General features: G+C 27.8%; 1 protein-coding gene across 1 annotated transcript; it reads left to right on the top strand.

Annotated features, from left to right (window-relative positions):
* Positions 1-14,414: 14,414 nt before the first annotated feature.
* On the top strand, positions 14,415-25,886 carry LOC127286106 (uncharacterized). Its single transcript, XM_051312409.1, has 7 exons — positions 14,415-14,858; positions 19,397-19,600; positions 19,740-20,085; positions 20,728-20,925; positions 23,206-23,542; positions 25,156-25,394; positions 25,504-25,886. The coding sequence occupies exons 1-6, from the start codon at positions 14,794-14,796 to the stop codon at positions 25,392-25,394; spliced, it is 1,389 nt and encodes a 462-aa protein (XP_051168366.1). The 5' UTR covers positions 14,415-14,793; the 3' UTR covers positions 25,504-25,886.
* The last annotated feature ends 1,061 nt before the right edge of the window (positions 25,887-26,947 follow it).

Raw genomic sequence — 26,947 nt, 5'->3', positions numbered from 1 at the left:
TTTCACCCTCTAAACCCTATTGAAAAAAACACGTATAATTATACGTATAATAATACGTATAATAATACGTATAATAGTACGTATAATTATACGTATTATTATATGTATAATTATACGTGTTTTTTTCACTAGGGAAGGGTAACTGGGTCTAGACACCCCCAACTTTGAACTTGTGTAAAAAGTTTCTATGTAACATAAAACTAATTATATATAGTTCTTTACTGGTTTTTTAGTAAGGAAAACAATAGTTTTATTGATTTTTTTGATAAAATAAAACAAAGTTGAACAAGACTTGCGGAAATGAAAAATTTGTCGAACATTTGAATTTTGCTAAGGGTGTCTAGACACCCCAGTTACTCCTTCTAATAAGGTTAAAAAAATTTGCTGAAATATGTTAGTATAAAAAAACTATATAAAAATTTTAAATTTCAACAAATGGTTAAAAGTGTTTTATTTTTATTTTGTTATGAACCAACAATATTCATGAATGTTTTTAATTTTCCAACAATTATCAAAATACTTCTTCACAGTTAACGTCGATTGATTCAAGAAAAAATAATAATTACAAAATATTACCTCTTGATAACTATACAAATCTTGAAGGATTTCAGCATCAGGAAATATGGATGAAATTGCCGATCTTATATTATTATTGTGAGGTGCGATTAAAACATCCATTTTAAAATTGGGAATTATATTTTTTATATATCTCAAAATTGCCTTGTATTCATCTGAAGTCTCTCCCTCCATGACTGCCCATGCACACGGAAATGCCTAAAAAAAATTTAATTATTTATTTAAGAATGGAAAAGAGGATATAACTTGAATATTAAAACAAGAACTAGATTTTTTATTTTCCTGGAAAAAAGTCATTGGTTACGAATTTGCTTCTTTATGGAGGAAGTATATTGTTTTAACAGAAATTTATGTTAATTTTTATGATAATTTATGTTAGTCTATTAAACTCACATAATTGTCAACTATTTTCAGTATTGAAAATAGTTGTTCGGACCATTGGGAAGATGGAATGCATTTCTTTGAAATGTGCAGTATACATTCTCCATCTTGCAGAAGCTCTTCGGAAGCTTCATTTATTAAAAATAGAGCTGAAGAGAAGTTCTCTTCTCTAATGAGCTCTAATTTTAATGAAAAGTTTTCAAACTCAGTTAAACGCCTCCATTGTGGCTCTTTTAATTTGTTTACATAGTCCGTTAAATTTTCTGCATCTGGGGGGACGTCTGTCCTGCGAATTCTTCTTAAAGTTCCAGCAATGCGTTCCAGTGGAACACGTAATTCAGCACATCCATGCCTGAAAGGAACGAAAACAAATTAGTTAGAATACCCAAATAGCACAACTATTTGCAGCAATTTTGCAGCAAGTTTGCAATGCCAAGTTTGCAAAATTGCACTGCAAATTTGTGTCAAATAGCGAAATGCCCTTCCTTTTCCAAGTTTGCATTATAAGTTTGCAGGAAAATTTTTCAGAAAGTTTGCAGAAAAATTTCTTAACCAGTTTGCAGAAATTTTTTTTAAGAAGTTTGCAGAAAAATTTCTTAGAAAGTTTGCAGAAAATTTTTATGTCAAACTTGAAGAAAACTTGCTAATTATTTGCTCAAGTTCATGTCATGCGCAGTATTTATCTATGGCACCTAGGGCTGCGCAATAGATTTTAGTGGCCTTTTCCATAGAAAAGTTATCCAGTAACAAAATATCATCATATTTACAACTCAAAAATTTCAAAATTTTATTCGAAAAATGTTTGCAAGTTTTCTTTAAGTTTGACATAAAAATTTTCTGCAAACTTCCTAAGAAATTTTTCTGCAAATTTCCTAAAAAATTTTCTGCAAACTTTCTAAGAAATTTTTCTGCAAACTTATAATGCAAACTTGGAAAAGGAAGGACATTTCGCTATTTGACACAAATTTGCAGTGCAATTTTGCAAACTTGGCATTGCAAACTTGCTGCAAAATTGCTGCAAATAGTTGTGCTATTTGGGTAGATTAGTTTATATTAGTTAATTAATTAGTTAATAGAATTTCATTAGATTTAATTTTCATTGAGCCGAATTTTATATGTTCGAATTATTATTTTGCAGAATTTTTATTAAACCTATTTTCTATATTAGAGAATTCTTATATAATAGAAAATGCACTTAATAGAATTTTTATTTAACACATTAACTATTTTAATTAATTTGTATTAAGTAGAATTTCATTGCATAGAATTTTCTTTTATAGATGAATTTTCATTTGTTGAAATTATTATTAAACATAATTTCTATATAACAGATTTTACATACTACAAAATTTATAATTAACCGAAATATCATTTAACATAATTGGTTACTTTTAAAAATATGACGAAATCTTTTCATTGATTGTTTATTCGTCCATTTGAAATGGCTTATAAATGAAAATTAATTTTTTTGTTAAGTACAAATTCTGTAATATGAAAAATAGTTTATATAGAAATTTTATCAAATAATAATTCGAACAAATGAAAATTCATCTAAAAGAAAATTCTATGTAATGTAGGTAATTCTATCTAATAAAAATCTTTTGAAATGACTACTACATTAAATAAAAATTCGAATAAATAAAATTCGGTTTAATTAAAATTATATCTAATGAAATTCTATTAAATGAAAATTCTACAAATTTATTTTCAGAACTTATTCATGCGTCCCGTTAAAATTTTTTATTTTCTGCATTAGAGGAGTAAGAAAGGGGAAATTACATAGGGGCGATGTTATTGTGTAGCTGCCTTAGGGAATCGGGTTGCGACCTGGCACTGTTTATTAGTTCGTTTCGTAACGAATGCTCTCTTTCTATTCGAAGGTCCGGCAAATGGTTATGATTTCTTGTTAATTTAAAATTTCCATTTCTGGCAATATTACCGTACGCTAGGCACGACTTCATTTTATGATATCGACATATCAAATATCTGAAATAAAATATTATATAAATAAAAACAAAATTCAATTATTCTAAGAATGAACTAATTAATTTATTATTATAGCATTTCGGAAGAATATGCCAAAATTAACATTAAAAAGGTACGTCACAGAAGATATTACTTCGTTATATAGGGTCAGTTGGGGTAAATGGGGACAAAATCCCTATTTTTCAAAAATTACGTAAGTTTTTTCCTTTAAAAGGTAAGTTTTTATTTTTTAAAGTTGTTATTTACATTTCCAGGATTAATTTTATGCATCAGAAAAAAATTTAGATAATCTTTAAACGCATGAAACTGACTATCCCCATTTAACCAAGATTTAGAAAATTTCCTAAAATTTGCGGTAAATGGGGACATCATAGTTTCTAAGAAAGGTTTAAGAAAAAAGATTCCTTAAGTATATTACTGTATTAAGGGATGAAAAATTTCTTTTAAAAATTGTAGTAGATATATAATAGTTAAACCAATTGGAATTTTTTTATTATTTTTTTATTTCAGTATTTTGTCTCGCATTTGAAAAAAAACAGACTTAGAAATCATACAAAAATTTTTTCTTATTCCTTATGACTTGACTTGACTTTGATTTTCAAGTTTTTATGCATTGAGCGATAACTTTTTTTATCTTGCTGCCAATTGTCAAGATAAAAGCTTGGCAATACTCAGAACCTCTTGTAGGTGATCTGAGGTTAAAATATTGACGTTGAACTTAATTTAAAAACTGTAAATAAAGCTCCAACCCCTTTTGTCCCTATTTACCCCCTGTCCCCATTTATCCCAATTGACCCTATACAATATTGTTTTTTTTTATTACTTATTTATATTAAGGGGTTAGACTACTGTGAAGACCAAAAATCAGACCCATTTTTAAGATTTTTTTTCAAGAACAGAATAAAATAAATTAAAAAATCAATTATATATTATTGTTAAGTACATATTAAACTATTAAAAAATTATTTTTAAAAGGTAAAAAAATTAAAATGGCGGCGCTGAGAGTCGATCCACAAAAACCCTCTTATTATGCAGAGGTATACGGTCGGTAGAAAATCTTTTTCAGTTTTTGACTTAGAACAAAAAACCAAATTTTTTCTTAATTTATAACTTAAAATATCAAAAACAAACAAGAAATAATTTATAAAATTTTGAGCAAATTATTTCGAAATAAAAGTTTTATTAAACAAAATATTCTTGAAATATTTTATTAAAACTTGTATCATTTTTTTAATCAATTTAAAAATTTATTCATTTTGTTAACTCAATAACTGAAAAAAAATTTTAATTAAATTATTATATTTTACTTCTATTTCAAATAATCAATTTTCTCAAGTTAAATTTACTATAATAGCTCAATTATTTAATAATTTTATGTTAGTAAAGTAAAGATATTTACTTTCTAAATTTGGTATATAGAAAATTATTATTTACAATTTATTACAAACAAATGTTAATTATCCTATATTAAACTTTTTATTGTATTTTATTTTCGTAAACTTTTAAAAAAGGTGTAAGAAGTGCTAAAATACTGTTAGCTATTTATTGTCAAAATAACAAAATAATTTTATCTGATGTTTATTACGAAAATAAGATCAGGTTTTAAAGATGATTTATTTCAACGGTTTCATCATATTTTCCTGCTTCAATCTAATAGCTTAGGTCAGGGCGGTTTCATCGATAACAACAAGCTGCGCATGTAAGAAAAGCTGAAAGCTGAAACAAATCGTCACGAGTCTATTGTACATAATTACTTCATACTATATATCGCATTTTGAGGATAAATAGCTGTAAGTTCGCGGCAACGTTTCAAAATTGTTGAATATTAAAAGAATTAAATTCAAATTATACACTTAAAAACAAGTAGGGGGTCCTTCATGTTCATTTCATGAACATTTTGCTTCCTCATTGTGTGAAGCAAAAAATTTTTTTCTGCTCGGAGGAAGCAATAAATATCTTTCACTTATTTAATTGATTTAAATTGATTTAAAATACAAAATTTTATAACCAAAATGTGAATTTTTGATTTTTTAACTTTCATTAATTATATTTAAATTTAAATCAAATGTATGCTTTATATACACCAATCGATTCGTCTTAACGTAAGGAAGACGGTTTTATTATATATTACCTTAAATTTTTCTATTTAAAAATTTTTTCGATTAAAAAAAAAATTTGGAAAAAAGACCATTTGCACTTTCTATAAAATGATTATTTGAAAAGAAGAATATTATGTTAATTGAATATTCTGGGGCGCATAATTATTCCGTAATGTGAATTATTTAGAATTTTCATTTTATAGAATTTGATTATATAGAATTTTACTTTATTCGAATCAATGTTTAATAGAATTTAAATTAACAAGAAGTTATACTTAACAGAATTAACGAATTTTTATTTATCAGAATTATTATTAAACAAAATTTCGTCTGGGTCCACTAATCAGAAACTGTCAAGAAAATCGTGATTGGTCAATTTTAATATTGGCGCCAAAATATTTATGCCACTTGATTATTCGATCATTTGTAATGTAGGATAAATGAAAATTCTCAGTTTTAAGATTTCTATTAAATGACATTTTGTGTTAACAAAAATTCGGACAAATGAAGATTTAGTTTAATGAAAACTCTGAGCTTTAAAAATTGGACTCAGACGAAATTTTGTTGAATAATAATTCTGATAAATAAAAATTCGTGTTAAGAATTCTTTTGAATAAAAAGTGTGCTAAATGAAATTATGTTGAAAGAATATTCTGTTAAATAAACATTTGATCACACTGAAATTCTGTTAAGTACACGGAGAAACTTTAGTTTGTAAAATTTGACATTATAATAATTATTTTTACAAAAAATCAATAGTAAGAGAGGATGAAGTGACAAAAATGACATTATTTTCTACTACTGTATTACAAAATAAATTTATCGGTATCATTTAAAAGTATAGTATATTATTAATAATTATTAATCATTCCAACTCCTTATTGTAATAATTGTAAATTAGGAAAAAGAGATATTCACAAAAAGAATTTTGACTAGAATAATTATGAAAAGTAGCAGTTGAAATTTCACATATTACACTCTGTTTTACAAATATTACTATTTTTATTGGAAAGAAGCTGAGGTGATAAAAATATTGTTCATCTTAAAATTGGTTATTGTAACATCTAAAATTGTTTTTTGAAAACATTCCCATTGAAAATAGGAATTTTATTTCTTAGTAGCATTCGATTGGTCGAACTTTACCGATGATGTACGAAAAATATCCGATTATTGCCGAATATAACCGATTGGGTTTAATCACGTAATAGTAATATTATCAATATGTTTGTATTAAGTATATAGTTTGCAAATATGAGAAATGGCTATTTTGAACATTTTATTCAATATTTAGATTTAACAAATTAGATAAATTAAATAATAATTAAATCAAATGTATAATTTCATATAAAAAATTATTTTTAAATATGTGTTTATTATTATTGTGTATTTTATTGAAAATAATTTATTTATTTTAAGTGTTTCATAAAAATTTATGAAAATCAAATATTGAAAAATTTTAATAAAAAATCAAAACAAAAAATAGTTTCCAAAAAATTATATATCAAGTAATCATTGTAAAAAAGTAATTCTTAGAATTTATTTATTATATTTATTTAAAATAATAACTTTTTTAAAAAAACTAAATTTTTTGAATTATTGTTAAAATTTTGAAGAAATTTTCCAAATTTTTAATTAAAATTATTCAAAAAGTTAAACAGTGAAGGAAACACAAAATGAAATTTACTGAATAATATTTAATTTTGAGAATTTAATTTAAATTTTACTTTATTTATACTAATAATTTATATTTTAATTAATAAATTTAAATAAATTTAAAATATTAAATTAGATATATATTTGTAGAAATTCTCTCGCAAGCGGCAATACTTTGTGTTGTTTAGTATATAAAGAAGTTCCCTTTTTTCTCAAGCATGTATTGCGACGATTATGTGAATGTGTGTATTATTAGAATAAGTTCTTTGTATTGTATTAAAAGCGTGCGTTCCTCAAGAATATGTAATATGTGTGATATATATAATATAATATGTTTACTGTGATATTTGAAGGTGCAACTTGGAACATTTAATATCGACTATGGTAAAATTTAGTATGTAGTAGTAATTTTTTTTCTATTATTGTGGAGGGCTAAAAACTTTTATGTCAATATTCCCAAAATACTATAGTAATTTTATTTTCACATGGGATGGATATTTACCATAGTTTTTGTAAATTTCATAATTCTTTTTCAGTTATTAATATATTTATAAAGCTCGTTTTCAACGATTCACCAACTTCAGTTTCCTATTTTTTTCATTAAAATTTTCTACTGTTTAGAAATATAAATCCATAATTATTATATTACTCTTTCCAAATTAAGAATACTCACTCAGTATAATATTTAAATAGTAATTTTCACAAAGGTGAGCTATATCCTCGTTTACTATTGGCTTTTTGTAAAATTTAGTATTATAATATCAAATTTTATAAATTAAAGTTTCTCCGTGTATAAATTCTTGTTAATTTAAATTCTATTAAACATTAATTCAAAAAACATAAATGAGAATTATGATAAACTAAAATTGAGTTAAATTATAATACTTTTAAATTAAAGGTGGATAAAAAGAAATTTGTTAAAATAAAAATTCGGTACCTAAAAATTATGTTAAATAAAATTTTGTTCACAAAGAAAGTAAAGGCGTTTGCACACCTCACAAGTTTTCGATATACCGAAAACTTGTGACCATCTATATTTTGTACAGATGAAATTTTTTAGCGGAGAATTTAAAATATTTTGAATGTGAGGTGTGCAAACACCTCAATTCAAATGCTAATTCGAAAAATGAAAATTCGTTTAAAAAGAAATTCTGTCAAATGAAAAAACTAGCTAATGATTGTTATGGGATATTCATACGCATCACAAAAAATATAAATGTAGCTTAAATTATTATAATAAATTAAGAGTTCGTTACATTTTGTTTTTATTTAAAGTCAATAATTCTAATAAAAAAAAGAGTTTTTATAACTCATTCTTGAAAGTCTTCTGATGAGTTGGCTCTGAAACCAAAAACCCTCAACCATCATGCTGAGTCTACATTGATGTTAAAGTTATAATGTACCGTTTACGGGCTCATTCCGGATTCAGCTTCATAGCTCTCAATTACACTGGAAGCGCCTAAACGTGCTCGATCAGGGGAGGCTATAAAAATGTTTGAAAAAATGTCTCTTATAACGAACACATTAAACAGATACTTTCCCAAGTAGCACTTAATATTACAGTAATATTACTGTAATATTACGTGCTACTTGGGTATATTACATTGTAAAGTTATCAAACAATTTTTCAGATAATTATTATTACAAAGAGTATATTATCATATACTTTTATGAATATTAATTATATCAATTATTAATATTAATGATTTATAAAATGCAAATTTATCGAAACGTTGTCTTGTAGAATATTAATTTTCCAGAATTGCAATTTAAAAAAATCTTATTTTTGCAAAAAGGAAATAAGAAAGAATATTAATTTGCTCGAATATTAATGTTCTAGAAAATTTAAATGGTCGAAAATCAATGGGACACAAATAATTCCCGCCGAATTATTTCTGGCAGAATCATTTCTGTTTCGATCAAATTAAATTTCTGTCAAATTAATTTTCATCTAAATAAAAACACTGTCAAATTAATTTTCGAACATTTGTATTTTCGAAAACATTAATATTCGAACAAATAAATATTCTGCGCAAAATTAATATTTTACAGAATGAGATTCTGTTAAATCAAAATTCTAAAAAAAATTTCTTTACAGCTTATTAATGCGTCCCAAATTTTATAATTGTTTCAATAAATGTGACGTTTACAATAGCTTCAATCAGCACAGGTTTTTAAAGCCACTTTTCTACTTTAGTCTCACTCTATGGCATGAGTTCGACGTGAGAACACATTGTACAGAATATTATTTTGCCAATGTTGTGGCTATTTGCGGTTTTTTGCAATTAATTTTTAATTTTTTTTGTATATTTTGTTGATAAGAAAAATGAATAATAATTGATCTAGAAGATTTATGAAAATCGGATCAATGAATTTTCAACTAAAATATATTAGAGTCCGCGTCATTGAAGACAATGGTATTCTGGTCTGCCTAAAATGAAAAGGCTGTGTGCCTTTAAGAAAATGGTCGGTTGTCACTATTACACGCTCGTAGTGATTGTTTCCAAATAAATTACTTTTTATTCTTTTTTTAACAGAATAAGTTCCTTTAATCGTACGTATCAAGCACATTTGAGAAATTATATTTTTATTACAGTATTTAATCAAAATAATAATAATTCAGACAAGTGGCATATTCCTCCGATCATAATTATAATATATGTATTACTTACTTTACTCCATTGTTCACTCTCTGTACCAGGTACTGATGTCTTTCGTAATGGTAAACATTACCACGCCTATTTAATAGACTAAAAAAAAATTCCCAAAAATATTAATTGTAATATATCCTTTATAAAAAATAATTATTAATTTATTAATTAATTTAATATAAAATAGTAGTTTGTTCTTCAACGCAAAACTATAATATCATAAAGAAGAACATCAATCTTTAATGTTGATATAAAAATTACATTTTCTCGTTACATTTTTCTACGGTATAAAATTAATAACTTAGTATATTAATAATGAGTACATTTAAACCACTTCATATTAAGCTATGTTTAATAAAACAATATTTGAAGAGCTCGACGGAATAACGATCTATGGCACAATTGAAAAGTTTGGTTATGAGCTTTCAAAAAACGTAAATTTTTTATTAAATTGATAACAACTGTAAGCGAATTATTATTACTAATAGAATTAAAAATAGTTACTAAGTGTGTAATATATATAATATATTTATATATATATTTTTTTTTGAAAAAATATAATTCAAATTATATGAAAGAGGGAAAATGTACTCAAGTAGTCGAGTTTACTTTCTTCTTTTAATAATGTAATAATGCATTTTTGGGATTGCGTATAATGCCCTTCAATATCTTAGTATACCCTATATTGTTTAATTATAAATATATACACTTCTCTGGAAGTTTAGGAAAGATGTAAAGATATCGAAAGACAAGATAGTAAAAAAATAAAAGTGTCAACGTTTAACCCGTGTACATTAGAGCGCACTTGTTGGAGGAATGCGAGGTTACAAAAAAATTGACACAGGGATTCTTAAATACTGCGATTGATAAAATACAAATTGTAATAAACAAAAAGGGTAAAATAGATATAGAGTTTCTAAAAATATTGTTAAGGGAATCAGAGCAAAGAATATGGAAGAAAAAATGTATATATATCTAAAGTCAATAGATTTGATAAAATAAAGTACAAAAAATAATATAAGGTATAAAATGTTAAATAGTGTATTTTAAAGATATTAAAAATATGGAAGTGACGCGAGCATAAAAAGGATAAATGCTAATATGTTAGGAATATATGTTAGTAGTAATAATTTGAACCAAGTTCATTCCTGGGCCAATAGGCTGAAAATAAAAATTATATATATATTTATGTATATACTTACACTTCTATCTCCATATTTTTAATCTTTATCTATCTCGTGCGAATCGAAGAAGACGTAAATGAAGACGCTGATAAAAAATTATTCTCTTATACTATACCTTTCTTCAATAGATATAAAGGAGTTTCTATAAAGGCCTAAGCAGAATAGCTTCGCGAACGTGAAACAACAATGAGTTAGAAAGACTGAGATATATACGTATCCTTTTCTAACTCATGCAACTCGATCACGAAGTTATTGTGCGTTGGCCTTAAGTGCACTGAGAGATAAGATTGGTTGGGGTTACCATTTTCGAGGTGACCATTTTTAGTTAGTAAACTATATCGCTGCTAATTTATTAGTTGTGCACGGAAAGAATTTCGAGACATCACATGCGCTGCCTACCACGCATCGTTTGTGCTTGAGTTATGTACGTGTGATGTGCATTTTCGAGACATAGACTACGTTATAGCAGACGATCTTGCGATGCGCAAAGCAAATGCGCAAAGAAAACACGCCTCATGTCTCGAAAATGCACATCACACGTACATTTTCGAGACATGGGACGTGCGATGTGAATGTACAGCGCATGTCATGTAGTTCTCGAGGCATCCGCACAGCAGATGTCTCAAAATTCTTTCCGTGTGGTTACTATTTTTATTTGTTGGCATAACTATTTTATTAGTTAGTTTAACTAATTAGTTTGTTAGAATAACTATTTAATTAGTTACCTTACTAAGTAAATGGTACTAACTAATTTAAATTAGCAAAAATACTCTTACTAACGAAATGGTAATCACAAACAATCGTTTCTCTCGCTAAGGAAATGGCCTAAGTACGGAAACTTACATGTATGTAAATCTGATTGTCGGTACTAAAAGTTTCATTTATATGGAATTTTTATAAAGTCAATCACATTCAGAATTTTCACAGTTATGAAATTTTTTTGTGTCGATTCGCTTGTCCAAAATACTATTTATATCTTTGTATCTCTCATGCAATCGTCCAGCCAAGTCGGGGACTCACAGATTCAGATTTACTGTAGAATCATTTTAAGTAACTTGCATAGGACATGTCGTTTCAGTATACAGGTTTACTCAGGCTGCAGTCCCCTTGCCGCGTTTTGTATCTAGGCCATGAAGGAGTGTTTTCCGCTCACACCAGTGGCGCACACTCGGCTGGAGCAGGGGGAGCGGCCGCTCCCCCTGGTCTAAGGGTGGGTGGTGTCCAGAGGGTGGATAAAAATATAAATAAAAAATTAAAATTTTACATATAAAAATGAGCTGAAACATATTGAGTTGAAAAATTGCATGAACACGCGTATTTTTAACTTTGATTAAACAATTATCAAAATGTTTTGTTTTTAGAAAAAGGGTGAAACCATTTGTAAGTTACATGGGAAATGACACTTTACGCCTTCATGCAATTTTTTTTTGCTTGTCAGAATTTTTGCAGGGGGGGGGTCCCAAGAAGTTAGCGCCGCTCTCCTTCTCCGAAAACCAATGTGCGCCACTGGCTCACACTCATGCCGCTCCCTTGCCACATCTTTCCGCATGCAGGTAAGCTATGACCGTACCATAAAGGCGGTTCCAGAATAGGTGCAAAAGCAAGTACAAGTCCAAGTGCCAATCTAATGAATGCGAAATAGATAGTTAGTCTATCTATCTCTCTTGCACTCATGGGATTTGCATTCGGACTTGTACTTGCACAGCTTGCACTTGCTTTTTGCACCTATTCTGGAACCGCCTACACAGTCGCAGCTCTAGGCCATTTCCGAATTTGGATTTTTAGCGCCCTTTTGATAAAGTGTATACTTGGGAAGTATGCAGTGTCCTTGTTTTTCCGTGTGAAAAAAAGGACACTGCATATTTCCTGAGTATACACTTTATCAAAAGTGCGCTAAAAATTCCTTTTCGGAAACAGCCATGCGCAGTACAAGAGATGTAAAATACCTCAAATACGAGACGCTTGCTTTTCACCGAACTGTCAATACGTCGAGCAGACAAAATGTCGAATGGCAAATTGTCGATTGGACAAAATATCGAATCGCAAATACGTCGAATGGACAAAATATCGGAACGCTAATGCGTCGAACAGACAAAATTTCGAAAAGCCAAGACGTCGAACAGACAAAATGTCGAAAAGCTAAAATGTCGAAACGTCGAAAAGCCAATACGTCGAACAGACAAAATGTCGAATATTTTAATTGGATTGAGTTAATATTAACTCAATCCAAATAAAATATTCAACATTTTGGCTTTTCGACATTTTGTCTGTTCGATGTATTGGCGTTTCGACGTATTGGCTTTTCGACGTTTTGGCTTTTCGACATTTCGTCTGTTTGACGTATTAGCGTTTCGATATTTTGTCCATTCGACGTATTTGCGATTCAATATTTTGTCCAATTGACAATTTGCCATTCGACATTTTGTCTGCTCGACGTATTGACAGTTCGGTGAAAAGCAAGCGTCTCCTCAAATACGTATGGTCCATTCCACAATAGCTAAACGCAAAGTTAAAGCGCACGCAAAGATGACGCGCGCGTTGGTTCTAACCAATCAAACCAACGCGCGCGTCATCTTTGCGTGCGCTTTAACTTTGCGTTTAGCTATTGTGGAATGGACCTATAAAACTTGTGAGGTAAGGGAAAGTTTAGAGGCGTTTACGACATTCTCTCTTTTGCACTACGAGCATGAGTCTATCTTTTTCTAGTCCCATTAGATAGAAAAAGATAGACTTATGCTCATAGTGCTTATAGCGAGAAAATTGAAGAACGTCGTAAACGCCTCAGAATAGGTGGTTTTTGAACGTCGACGCGTTGATAGCGACTCGTCGGCCTTATGGACAGATAATGGGAGGTACAAAGACAGAATGATACATCGACGTTCAATTCTGGACTCTCCCTTATATGTGACGCTCCGCGACAAAAGGTACCTAAGCTCCCAAAATTTTTAGGTTATATTTTTGATTTTTGAAGTGAAAATACATAAAGAGGGTCAACTCTTTATACAATCTATTGATGTTTATAAGTATTTAGTACATCTAAAATATTTAATAAAATCTATTTTTGATTTTGCCTAATTAAAAGCGCTTGTACACCTCCTCCGTTTCTGAGTATGTCAGAGTTTTGACCAATTTTGATTGGCTTTGTAATGGAAAATTTCCAAGAGGGCCAATCAAAATTGGTCAAAACTCTGAAATACTCAGAATCGGAGGAGGTGTACAAGCGCCTTAAAATAGAACTTTTTGTTGAAGTAAAACTATGACTATAACCTAAAAATTTTGAGAGCTTAGGTACCTTTTGTCGCGGAGAGTCACATATGTACACGACGCAAGTATACTCGGGATCGGTGAGGTTTAAGGAGCTTCTACAATAGGTCTAAGAATCAACTTCAAGTCTATGTCCAAGTTTTTTTGTATCAACCTATAAAGAAAAAACTTGCACTTGGAGTTGGACTTACTTTTTGGAGATATTGTAAAAGCTGCTATACAAGCGCCTTCACCTTGGCCGTTTCCAAATTGAGATTTTTAGCGCATTTTTGATAAAGTGTATACTCGGGAAGTATGCAGTGTCCTTTTTTTCACACGTAAAAACAAGGACACTGCATACTTCCCTAATATAAACTTTATCAAGTATGCGCTAAAAATCCCAATTCGTAAATGGCCTATGGCTGCAGTCCCATGGCAGCATTTTGCATTGCGTTTTGTCTGTAGATCATGAGTGTAAAAGAGATGCAGAAATATGTTTGCTATGTTTACACTCATGGCTTAGTTACAAAACGCAATGCAAAACGCTGTCATGGGACTGCTGCCTATCTCTTTAGTTCTCATGCTTTCCGTTTTTACGCCGGCGTTTAACGCTGTCATGGGACGGCGCCCTTAGGCCATCATTGAACTAGATTTTGGCTCAACCTGATATGTATTGTCAGTTTCTAACTTCTTTATTTTACTTGATTCACGTTTTGTCTGTCGAAGTGATAGTACATGCTTTATCCTTCTTCTCATTTGTGTTGAGAGAAAATTATTTTCTCCTTTTAATTTATATATCAGTTTAAAAAGTTATTTTTACTGTGTTAAACAATATTTAAATTTTTGTTTTATTACTTTCTTGGTTGTTTTTGTTTTTTTTTTTTGTTAAGTTTTAATTGTTGAATATTTATGAAGAGGTATATTTATATATTTAAATATTATTTATTTTTAAATTCTTCGTTTTGAATAAGTAGAAGAAGAAGAAAGTCAGTATTTTATAGTTTTGTTACTTCTGACAACATGGACAACGACTTCGTGTGGAATAATTTCCGGTATCACATTCGCAGCTCCACAGATACTCAGACGTAAGTATTTTATTGAAATAATAATCATACAACTTCATTATATAGGGTCAAACCACTGAAAATCATCTGAGAGTGGTTGCTGACGTATTTTTAAAAAAATTTTCTTTTAATATATGTGAAACTAGATGAATTTCTAAGTTCATTGGTCATAATATTACCGTGTAAATTTTATTTCGTTTTAAATTATAATTTTATTAAAATTAGGAGGTTCATGACGTGATTTCGTAACCTTAAATGTTGTACTTTTTTTGAATAATTATTTTTCAAAAAACATAATCTATTAGATATATTATTATTTACGAAAAACATAAATTGATTTATTCTACATCAAAAAATGATGGAATTTTTATATAATTACTTTATTTTTAGATATTAATTCGAATTTGAAAATTTGATCAGTAAACAAATTTCACAATTTGTTGAAGCTTGTAACTTTTTTCTGGATGCTTCAAAATATTTGGGGTTTTGCACATATTTTAATATTGATATAATTTATCTGCTATGAAAATTTGATGAGGGTATTTTGCTCCGTTACAGAAATAATGAATTTGAAAAATTTTTACTTAAAAAGGTTAATTGTAAGACTTGAAGTTACAAAAAATATCACATCTCTCTTTCTTTTTTATGAGAATAGAAAGAGAGGTAAAACTTTGAAGTCTTACAATTAACCTTTTTAAGTAAAAATTTTTCAAATTCATTATTTCTGTAACGGAGCAAAATACCCTCATCAAATTTTCATAGCAGATAAATTATATCAATATTAAAATATGTGCAAAACCCCAAATATTTTGAAGCATCCAGAAAAAAGTTACAAGCTTCAACAAATTGTGAAATTTGTTTACTGATCAAATTTTCAAATTCGAATAAATATCTAAAAATAAAATAATTATATAAAAATTCCATCATTTTTTGATGTAGAATAAATCAATTTATGTTTTTGGTAAATAATAATATATCTAATAGATTATGTTTTTTGAAAAATAATTATTCAAAAAAAGTACAACATTTAAGGTTACGAAATCACGTCATGAACCTCCTAATTTTAATAAATTATAATTTAAAACGAAATAAAATTTACACGGTAATATTATGACCAATGAACTTAGAAATTCATCTAGTTTCACATATATTAAAAGAAAATTTTTTTAAAAATATGTCAGCAACCACTCTCAGATGATTTTCAGTGGTTTGACCCTATATTCATAACATATAAAAAGTGAAGATTTTTCAATTTTGTAATACATGGTTGACAAATATTCAATTTCGGGGTTGACATGTTTTTTTGATTAACTTACATATAGTACATGAAATTATATAGGTAGTGTCCTTTTATTTTTGGTAGAAAATAAATTCTTTTACTAATTTTCAATAGTAAAACAACTTTTATAATAAAAGTAAATATACTAGTATGAATTAAAGAATAATTTTTATTATATTTTATCTATTGGACCAATAGTTTTTCTTAATATGCAATTTTTTAGTTTCAAAAAATAATTGTTATAATATTAAAAACCTTACATTCTGCCGATAACTTATTGTTAGATTGTTTCATTGTTCCTGGCGACTGAGAATTTGAATTTAAACACTAATTACAATGTGCTTGAAAGATACATTTTTGTAACAAAATGGGCATATAATGTATTAAAATAATTTGGGAACGTTGATTTCCATGGCGTTAGCTGCTTTTCAAGATCGGGTCAAATTTTCAAAATAATCGACATATTTTTTTTGGGCCATTATCAAAATACAACGCATTTTTTCTAATTAAAAATCATTAAGTTGACTTGAAACTCGTTATTCAGTCGTTTTTAGGGTCGCTGATTAGAAATCCGGTGTCTGATTTCTAATAAAAGAAACACGAGGTTCAAAAAATGGATGCTCTCTTTGGCGATTTTGATAAGAAAAATACGCTGTTTATGAATTATTAATTTAGTTTGAAGAATTTAAAATTTAGTATAGTAAATTAATTTCTTACAATACAATTAAATTCACTTCAAACTAATTACTTTGTGGTTTTTTAAGATTGTTCATACCAGATTTATAATCGCCAACCCCAAAAACCTCTGACTAATGAATTTCAAGTGAAATACTTGAATTTTTAATAAATTTATCAGCCATATTGGATCCGCTATTATGAATTTTAAAAACTGAGTGGCTAATAGCCCGCCGAAAGAAAAGTGTTTTGAAATAAGAATAAGAAAAGTAGATTATTTCGCCCATCCTAGATAAAATCGAGAATGTATCTGGAAAATGGGCGAGTATATTATTTCGTCCGTTAGATGATAAAACTAAAACGAGCGAAATAATCAAAGTACATACAATATTTTGACCGTTAAGTATAAGGGACCATACTTTAATTACGTAACGCTTCATTGGGGAGGGGGGTCAAGCTATTTGTTACACACAGCAAAAAAATGGCGCTAATGTATACAAAAATCTGTTACAGAGGGGGGGAAGGGGGATCAAATTTCAAAGAAAAAGCGTTACGTAATTAAATTATGGCCCCTAAACAGCTGATCTCTTGTCGTTTGTGTTTGTGTATTAGACTTATAATGTGTATGGAAAAATATTATTTGAGACCTGAAAAACCTGGAAAAGTCAGGGAATTTTATTCGAGAAAAATTGTAGCAACCTTGATGTGGAAACCTTCCACGTGATCTAGTATGGGAAAATGTGTTTTGGTAGTATATATCTTACTCTAAAATGAAAAAAGATTTTTGTCTAAAATTTTGAGGAATGATAAATTTGGGTACAAGGAATCTCGCTGTTCTCCGAAAAATACATAATTTTGCGTTCAATTATTACAAAATGAAGTTTTAAAAGTTACATTTTTAAACGAAAATGAAAACAAACACAGCGGCGCATACACAGACGTTGCTTGAGTGTGTTAGTGCTCCAGGAAACAGCGCCAATTAGAGCAATTGGCCACTGAATGAACTATGATATAATACATTATTTTACTATTTATTGATTTATTTTTAATATTTTTGCGTCAAATTCTATTAAATGAGTAGAACAGCGAGATTCCTTGTACCAAACTGAATCATTTCTCCAAAATTTTAACCCGAAATTATTTTTTATTTCAGAGAAAGTTTCAAACCACAAAAAAACAATCATCACAAAGATTTCGTCCATAATTTTAAAATAGACCAATCACAATTTTCTTTATAACTTCTGGATTGGTCTACTTTAAAAACTGTGCCGAAATCATTCTGACGTTTGTTTTTTCGGTCATTTGCAATTTCTATCAAATAAAAATTCGTGTAAATGAAAATTTTGAGACATGGAGATTCGATACTTTAAAAATTCTGACATTAAACAATTTGAATTATTAAATTATGTTGAATGAAAATTTTAATAAATTAAAATTGGTTTAAATTATAATTTTTTAAAATAAAAAGTGTTTGTGTGTGTATATGTGAACATGTGGTAACAGTAGTTGTCGTGAGTTAAGATTATGTATATAACGCACGGAAAAAATTTCTTGTAGCGAAAACACTACAAACTGCAAAAAAGACAGTTGTATAAATTGTCATGTCACATCAAACACATAAATTGGGATCAACATAATCAAGCATGATTATGCTCTAATCAAAATTTTTTAGATTTATGACTTTATAGAATTTTATTCTTTACAATATTAATATTGCAGAATATTTATTTGTTCGAATATTAATGTTTCCCACGAATTATTTCTGTCAAATTGATTTTTGACCATTTGTATCATCTAAAACATTAATATTTAAATTAATAAATATTCTGCAAAATTATAATATTTTACAGAATAATATTCGAACAAATCATAATTCAAAAAAAAATTTTTAGAGCTTAATCATGCGTCCCAATTAATTTTCAATTTATTCAAAAAAATAAAATACAATGGTTCCAAAAGGAATTTTTCAAAATTTTATGACCTTTACTTTAAATTTGAATTATTTAAAAATAACTATTTTGATAACAAAAATTCATTTACTTAAATAATAATATTTTTACTAATTTGTTTGTTGAATATAACTAAATATTAATTAAATTCACTTTTAGCTTTTGTGAAAATAACGATGCTGAAGTCTATAACGTTTATGATTAACCATTAGAAAATAATTATTTTTCAAAATGGAAAATTATAAAATATTTTAGCTAAAAAATATTTTCTATAATTTCATTATCAATAAACAATGATAGAAATATGTTTGAAACGAAAATATTTTCTATTAAAAATTGTAAAAGTTATTAAAAAATCAGTACGATAAGCAGGCTCGAAGCGCCTGCATCTTAGGGTTTCGTGGCCGTAAGTCTTAAATGCTTAAGTTTAAGAATCAGACTTGAAAATTCGGACTTAAGAATTAAGTCTTATTCTTAAGTCTTAAGTAAGAAAAATATACTTTTTAAAGAGCAAAATAACTAAACTGAAAGAAAATTTTTTTCATTTAAATGATCTGTTACTTGACTGTTATCAAGTAAATATTTACTTGAACATTTACATATTACATAAAAAATAATGTTTTGTAATGATTTTTAATGAAATTAATATTTTACAGATATTATGTCTGTGTTAACCGTAAAAGTAAAAAATGCCAAGGACGTGGAGTATTAAAAAATGGGGTATTTAATGTAACACATACGCACAATCATTTAGTGGATAAAAAAGATATTAAAATAAGAGCCTTCAAGCAAGCGTTACACAATCGTGTAACGACAAGCTCAGATAAATATAGAAAAATTTACGACGAAGTTCGTCTTCAGTAAGTTAAATATCAACATAATACAAATATTTTACTGCTTGAATGTTTTACTCATTGAGATTTTATAACAAAATAAACATTTGTCATCCCTTAACTATCCGAGTTTTATGTAAATAAATATAAATTAAATGTATTGTAGTCATGCAGATGCAGCTCAACATCTGCCATTTTCAAAAATAGAGAATACGATGTTTCAATGGAGAAAAAAAGTGACTCCTCCAACCGTCAACAATCTGAATAATTTTGTTGAAGTTGCTAATTCCGACGAGTGGAAAGACATTTCAAAATATAATGGAGGCAACTTGGAAATCTCCCTTGCTATTGCCGAAGACGGCTCAAGATCAACCATTTTTTGTGATAAAAACTTTGTAAACGAAGTCTACGACAACCAAACCATGGTTTTTATTGATGCCACTTTCAAAATTGTACCTCCTAATATGGAATTGGGACAATTTTTAACTCTAATGACAGTTAAATATAATCACGTAAGTAAATTTATTCAAGACCAATATTAAATAAAACTAAGAAAATTAATTATATTTAACCAAGGTGTCTACTATTTTTCAGTCTTTAAATTCCCGGTTTTTTCCGGGTTTAAGATATAAAAGTTTTTTCTTACTACAAGTATATTATGAAGAAAATAATACCTTTAAAATTAATGTATAATTGATAATTTAATAATAATCATAATAAAAGTGTTAAAAATTTTTTTAAGAAACTGACATAAATTGTCTATAGGGAAATGTAATTAAAAAATATTGCGTAGCCCTAGCTGCCATAGAAAACATCTGCGCATGATAATAGATTTTTAAGTTTACCATTAAAATTTTGTGTAAAATTACAAAGGAAAACTTTCAACAAATTTACTTTTCTAACTTTCAACAAGTTAAAAGTGTTAACTTAAACTCTGAGGACATTTAAAACTTCTGGGAAGTTAACAACGTTAACTTCCAAACTTATCGCCATTAAAACTACACAAAGCCTATAGAAAGTTTATTGGAAGCTTACAGTAAGGTAATAGTAAGCTTAACTGTAAGCTGACTACAATCTTGCACTGTAAGCTTACGAATCTTAGGTTTATAGTGGGTTATATTTTGTGTTTTTATTATATACTTCAATCTGTTTAGACAATTCCTTTTGTATGGATATTAATGGAGAAAAGAACAGCTGCTGCTTATGAAGCTGTTTTCGAGGAATTAAAAATTTTATTTCCCAATTTCCATATAATGGAAGCGATGTGCGATTTTGAAGCAGCTCTTAAGTTAGCATTGAGAAACAAATTTAATGGAATTTCCATTCACGGATGCTTTTTCCATTTTAACCAGGTAAATTTTTACAGATATTTTGGTTAGAAACTACAGGTTGGTAATTTATTTATAAGGAAAAGTACCCGGTAAAAAGCCTGTTATTTAAAAAAAAAATATATATATATATATTCTATAAAATTGTACATATTTTAATTCTATTTCATTCGGAAAATACCCTCTTTTTCAATACCCTCAAACTTGATAGAATTTTGAAAAATTTAATTCATTTCTATTCCAAATAAAAGTTGTATTCTATTTAAAGGAATAGATTTTGTAAATTTTTAATCCTGATTATTTCTATTTCGAAATGGTTAAGTTGAAAAGTTTTTATTCCAAAAGTGGAACCAAAGTTTAATTCCGTTTTCAGAAGTTATTTTAACTTTTTTCAATCCAATTTAATTCCTTTTCTGTTTGATTAAAGAAGTTTTTTTTTGTAAATATAGTTTTAAGTTTATCTGGCTGATTAGTCACCTTCACAAACGTAACAAAAAAACTCGGTTCGATTCTTATTTTTGTCATTTTTTTAAATATAATTAAATGGAATAAAAACTCATACACTTCTGTCCTATAAATAGAATTTAAAAATAGAGGGAATTTTCAGAATTAAAATTTTTAACCCCTAACTTAATATTTCTAAAAACAATTGTATTTCCCCAAGTAGCACGATATATCAACCTGATGTCACGGTGATATCACCGGGGAATGTCACCGTGACATCAGGAAAATGTCAAAATGTCCGCCTTACGGTGATATCACACGGTGACATCGAGGTGATATCATGGTGACATCAAGGTGATATCACAGTGATATCACATTCATATCACGGTGATATCATGGTGATATCATGTTGATATTTTACAGGGACTTAAAATTTTTAATAATTTAAAAAATAATAATAAATAAAAAAAATAATAAAAATAATAAAAAAAAAAAATAATAATTTTTTAAAAATTTTAAGTCCCTGTAAAATATCAACATGATATCACGGTGATATCACCATGATATCACCGTGATATGACTGTGTATATCACCTTGATGTCACCATGATATCACCTCGATGTCACCGTGTGATATCACCGTAAGGCGGACATTTTGACATTTTCCTGATGTCACGGTGACATTCCCCGGTGATATCACCGTGACATCTGGTTGATATATCGTGCTACTTGGGTCTAATTATTTTCGCTCTTGTAGCACGTGATATTACAGTAATATTACAAAAAAATTTTTAAATCACTTAAAAATATTTGACTGATTATATATTCTTTTTCTCTGCTTTATCATAAAAAACTTTGAAATTTTTATGTACTTCAAATAAGCGTGTAATATTATGTTCTACTGGGATAGAATTTTCATTTAGAAAAAAATTAATAAGTCATAAATTCAGTTTGAACGAATCTCAATTTGTATGAAACGTTGTTTCGTAGAATATTAATTTTTCAGAAAGAAGATTAGAAATAATATTAATTTAACATAATATTCTTCTGGTGAAATATTGATTTTACAGAAAATTTAAACCGTTGAAAATCAATTTGGCAGAAATAATTCGGCACGAATTTTAAATTTAACCAATCAGAAATTATCACAAAATTTGTGATTGGTTAATTTTTAACTTCTTACCGAATTATTTCTGTCAAATTGATTTTCAACCGTTTGAATTTTCTGTAAAATTAATATGAAAAATTTGAAATTTAATTATTTTAATTTAATTAATTTAATTATTTAATTCATTTAATTATTTTTGCGACGTGCACTGATTTTTGAACGTAGACTACTGTAAAAAGATAACCATAAACGAATGCTCAACTTCTTTATAACTGATCGAAGGATGGTAGAGGAAGAAATTAACAAATGTAGGGGGCCTCTACTACCACGTGTGTGTAAAGAGAATGTGTGTTGCAGCTTGGAACCTCTTCATAAGCTCTGTGACATTTTCCTATTGAACGAACGTTAAGAATTATCGAAACCTTATAAAGAGGTTGTTGATTATATTTTTGCCGGCTCAGAGTGGGGGATTTGTCGAGAATTCAACTGACCTTGGAGCTTAGAAAGAAGTAGTTTATAAAGAGTTTGGGCTGTACATTCCTAGTCATCACATGGATATAAGTTGTCATTAGGGCGTCATTAGAATAGTTATGTCCGTTGAAAGGACGTCCCAAATATAACTTATGTCCCTGTGCATACCGGGTTATTTCGTGTGAATAAATTAATGGATAAATAAATGAATAAGCTTAAGAAAAGTGAGGTAGATTTTTTTAATATTAAAAATTTGTAATAGTTTGTCATTTTAATTTTCAGGCATTATATAGAAAGGTTGGAGATCTTTACCTGGAAAACATTTTGTTTCACACTGCCGAAGGATATAATTTCCTTCGCCAATTAATGGCATTACCTTTATTACCAGCCAACGAAGTAAGGGGCACCTATGTAACAATTTTAAATTTAATGCCATTAAATATTAAAAATCAAATTCAATCATACACAAAGTACTTTCAAAGGCAGTGGTTGAGGAAAGTTACTCCCGAGGTTTTCAGTTGCTTTGGTCTCGAACACAGAACAAATAATTGCTTAGAATCGTACCATAAGCAACTGAAACAAAAATTTGGAATACGTCCCAAAATTTGGCATTTTACCAGTACGTACTCAATAATTTGTATTTTCACTTTGCATTTTTTCGATTTTTTTCATTCATAAACTTTTCTAGCTGAATTATTTGAATTATTTATTTGAATTCACACTCTTACAGAATTCCTTAAACGCCGAATTTTTATTTTACAAAATTTTTATTTGTCCAAATAAATACCTGGCAGAAAAATTTTGTGTGGGAATTTTAAGATTCACAAATCAAAAGTTATTAACAAAAATATGATTGATTCATTTTAAAATTAAAGCACTAATTTTTTTAAATGACATTTATTAAGGCACATAACACAGGCCAATAAAATTAGAAAATTTTTTTGGTGTTAAAATATCAAGAAATCGCGTTTTTGGCAAACTTTAAGTACCTATAGCACTAAAACAAAAGGTCGCGGAACTTTCTACTTGGGTTTAATTTAAAGCTTAATGTTTTTAATACAATCCCTAAAAAGCACCTTTCTGGCACCATGACCTAAAAATAATTTGTTATCCATTTTTGATTTGCAAAAATTAATTTGGGAATAATTGGAGTGCGTACCCCCAGCGATGAAATGAAAGGTCAAATAACCTTTTTTTGGGCTTAAACTAAAGTTTCAACTTTAGACTATAATCCCTAAAAATTAATTTCCAGCACCTTAACCTCAAAGTCATTAGTAATAAATTGTTTACTTTTAACAAAGAAAGCATTTTTATAATAGTAATAGAAACTTTAGTAATTGATTCAAAACTCGAGTAAACTTCGCACCAAATTATTTTTTGTCATAATGAATTTCGACCTTTTCCACTTTCTGTAAAATGAACATTCCAACAGAAGAATATTATATTAAATTAATATTCTTTTTAATCATCTTTCTGCATAATAATATAATTAAATTTTTTAATTACTATTCTACAAAATGAATATTCTACGAAATAACGTTTCGCACAAATTTATATTCGATTAAGTTGAATTTTTGGCAAATTAATTTTTGTCTAAATAAAAGTTCGGCAACATTAATAATAGGTTAATAATTTATTTTGTAAAATAAAAATTCGAACAAATGAATATTCAGCAAAATTAAAATTCTGTACAATTATTTTTCTGCAAAATTAAGTTTCTTTAAAATTACTATGATGCTAAACTAATATTCTACAAAATAAAATTCGATTAAAACATAATTCTAAAAAATTAGCATTAGTGCATATTCCTGCGTCTCAAAAGTGACTTTTCTCAAAACCGAAATAATAGATTTTTGAATTTTTTCTAATCCATTCTTTTATAAATAAGTAATTTTTTCCTTGTTATGCGAAAGTGGTGTTTTTTGCAATTAAAATAAGAGAGAAGATTATATTTATAAAATAATTCCTTTTTTATCAGAGAATGTATTTGAAAAAAAATTAAAAATCTTTCATTTCGGTTTTCAGAAAAATCACTTTATAAATTTAATTAACATTTTTAAAATGCTTCCGTAGTAGTTACGTTTTGTTTTTATTTTATAATTAAAAAATTGATGAAAAATAGAACAACTATCATATAAAAAAATCTTATTTTTCATCTGTTAGTAGCTACTTAGAACAATTTGTTTTGTAAAATGAGAAATTAATCTAACATAATGTGAATATTGTTTTCAGAATTATTAGTAAATTTCCAAGAAGGTCTGCAAATAGATTTAGGAGCATTGAAACGCGGTCACCAAATCACACGAAATCCAAAATTACATACTGTAATAAAAAATGCACTAATTGAAGAACAATGGAACAAGTTCCAAACTGAAAATCGACCAACAGCTTTAGAATTTATAGACAAAATGATTTTAATATGTATAAATCCAATTTACGAGTTCCTAAATGCTGAAGAAGCGGATGGTTAAGTAAGAATTCTTTTAAATAAAAAGTTAGATACTGAAATTTCACCAAAATTTTAATTTTTACCTACATAGACATATTTCAAGAAAAATTCTTGCCTTTTTTATGTTACAGGAATACCAATAAGATGCTGTACTTGTTTGACTGAAACACCAATATATTGTATTTTAGCTTGCGGGCATATACCTTTCTGCGAAGCATGCTGGCTGACGTACAATTATAACAGCAATGACTTCGTTGTCAACAATGACGAAATGTTGAGGAGCTGTCCAGTATGCCGAGAAACGTATAATGTAAATGATGTTAGAAAGGTGTTTTTCACATAAACATTATACACTAAAAATATATTCATTTATTAATTATTATTATTAACTATAATAATCTCAGTATTCATTCATTCATTCCCTACAAAAAAACATTTAGCAAAACTAATTTTTTTTGTAATTTTAAAGATTATAAAAAATTATCGAAGTTTGACTTTATCAAAAATATTTATATCTAAAAATTTAATATTAATATTTTAAAATTTTTACTGAAAAATCTTATTTTTTCCCTGTCAATTCAAAAAAAAAATTGATCTTACTGAATTGACAGGGAAAAAATAAGATTTTTCAGTAAAAATTTTAAGATATTAATATTAAATTTTTAATAATTTAATATTTAATATTTAATAATTTAATTTTAATATTAAATTTTATTAAATTTTTTTTAATATTCCGCCAATAAGAAAATCCATTCGTCAATAATATCTTTTATCCCAACAATCTCTGCCTTTTCGGTATACAATATAAATGACAAAACAGTAAATATTGTAATCATAATTGACAGAACATAATCAATTTTTCTCGGCATTTCAATTGGCGGCGGTTATGTTGGCAATACTAGAATTGATTTATCAACATTTACACCGCCAATTGTCACTGTTGGTTTCAATGTATGTTTTTCTTATCATAATCACTTTTTCGGTGGATTTTTTTCTTGGGGTTTTCATTGTTGTTACCGTTAAAAATCGAACTAATAGTTTTACATGTTTATTAAATTTAAAAATTAACTTAGCTAAATTGTTTTGCTGTATTAGCTAATTATAAGCTGCCTCAGCTAAAAAATTACTATTTATATAACATCAAACTAATTTTTCCCTGTGTATAAATAAATGATAATGTGAAAATTAGAAATATACTTATTATTAATTTATTATTCCACGACGTAGGAAATACACGCGCGCTTTAGCGCGCTATATTTTAGCTAGTTATTTAATAAAGATAAAGAATATTGTAATTAAAAATTTTTGTTAAATCAAATATTGTTTGTTTCATTTTTTTTTACCAAATGAAATTAAATTACGAAAGGATAGCTTATAGAATGGCTGTAGTTTGGAAATAACGAAGAGACCGGAACTTGCATCAATGGAGTAAAATGTGGTAATCTCGCCCTACTCTATTCTAATATACCAGAGAACCTCTGATCTTTTACCTGTTTATTCTGCTTAATCACTGTAGCCTTTCGTTGCATCTGAAATATTTTATATTTTCAAAAATTTTCAAAAATTGTAGTTTTT

This window comes from Leptopilina boulardi, unplaced genomic scaffold, assembly GCF_019393585.1.
Source record: "Leptopilina boulardi isolate dan_hultmark-lab unplaced genomic scaffold, ZJU_Lbou_2.1 LbouV2_348, whole genome shotgun sequence".
In the NCBI taxonomy this organism is placed as follows: domain Eukaryota; kingdom Metazoa; phylum Arthropoda; class Insecta; order Hymenoptera; family Figitidae; genus Leptopilina; species Leptopilina boulardi.
This window is presented reverse-complemented; position numbering and strand designations above follow the sequence as displayed.

Excerpts from the sequence above, each read along its gene's own strand:
- LOC127286106 (XM_051312409.1), top strand. The coding sequence starts at position 14,794 with ATGGACAACGACTTCGTGTGGAATAATTTCCGGTATCACATTCGCAGC. Across the intron at positions 14,859-19,396 it reads AGCTCCACAGATACTCAGAC|ATATTATGTCTGTGTTAACC; the intron begins GTAAGTATTTTA and ends AATATTTTACAG. Across the intron at positions 19,601-19,739 it reads TACGACGAAGTTCGTCTTCA|TCATGCAGATGCAGCTCAAC; the intron begins GTAAGTTAAATA and ends AATGTATTGTAG.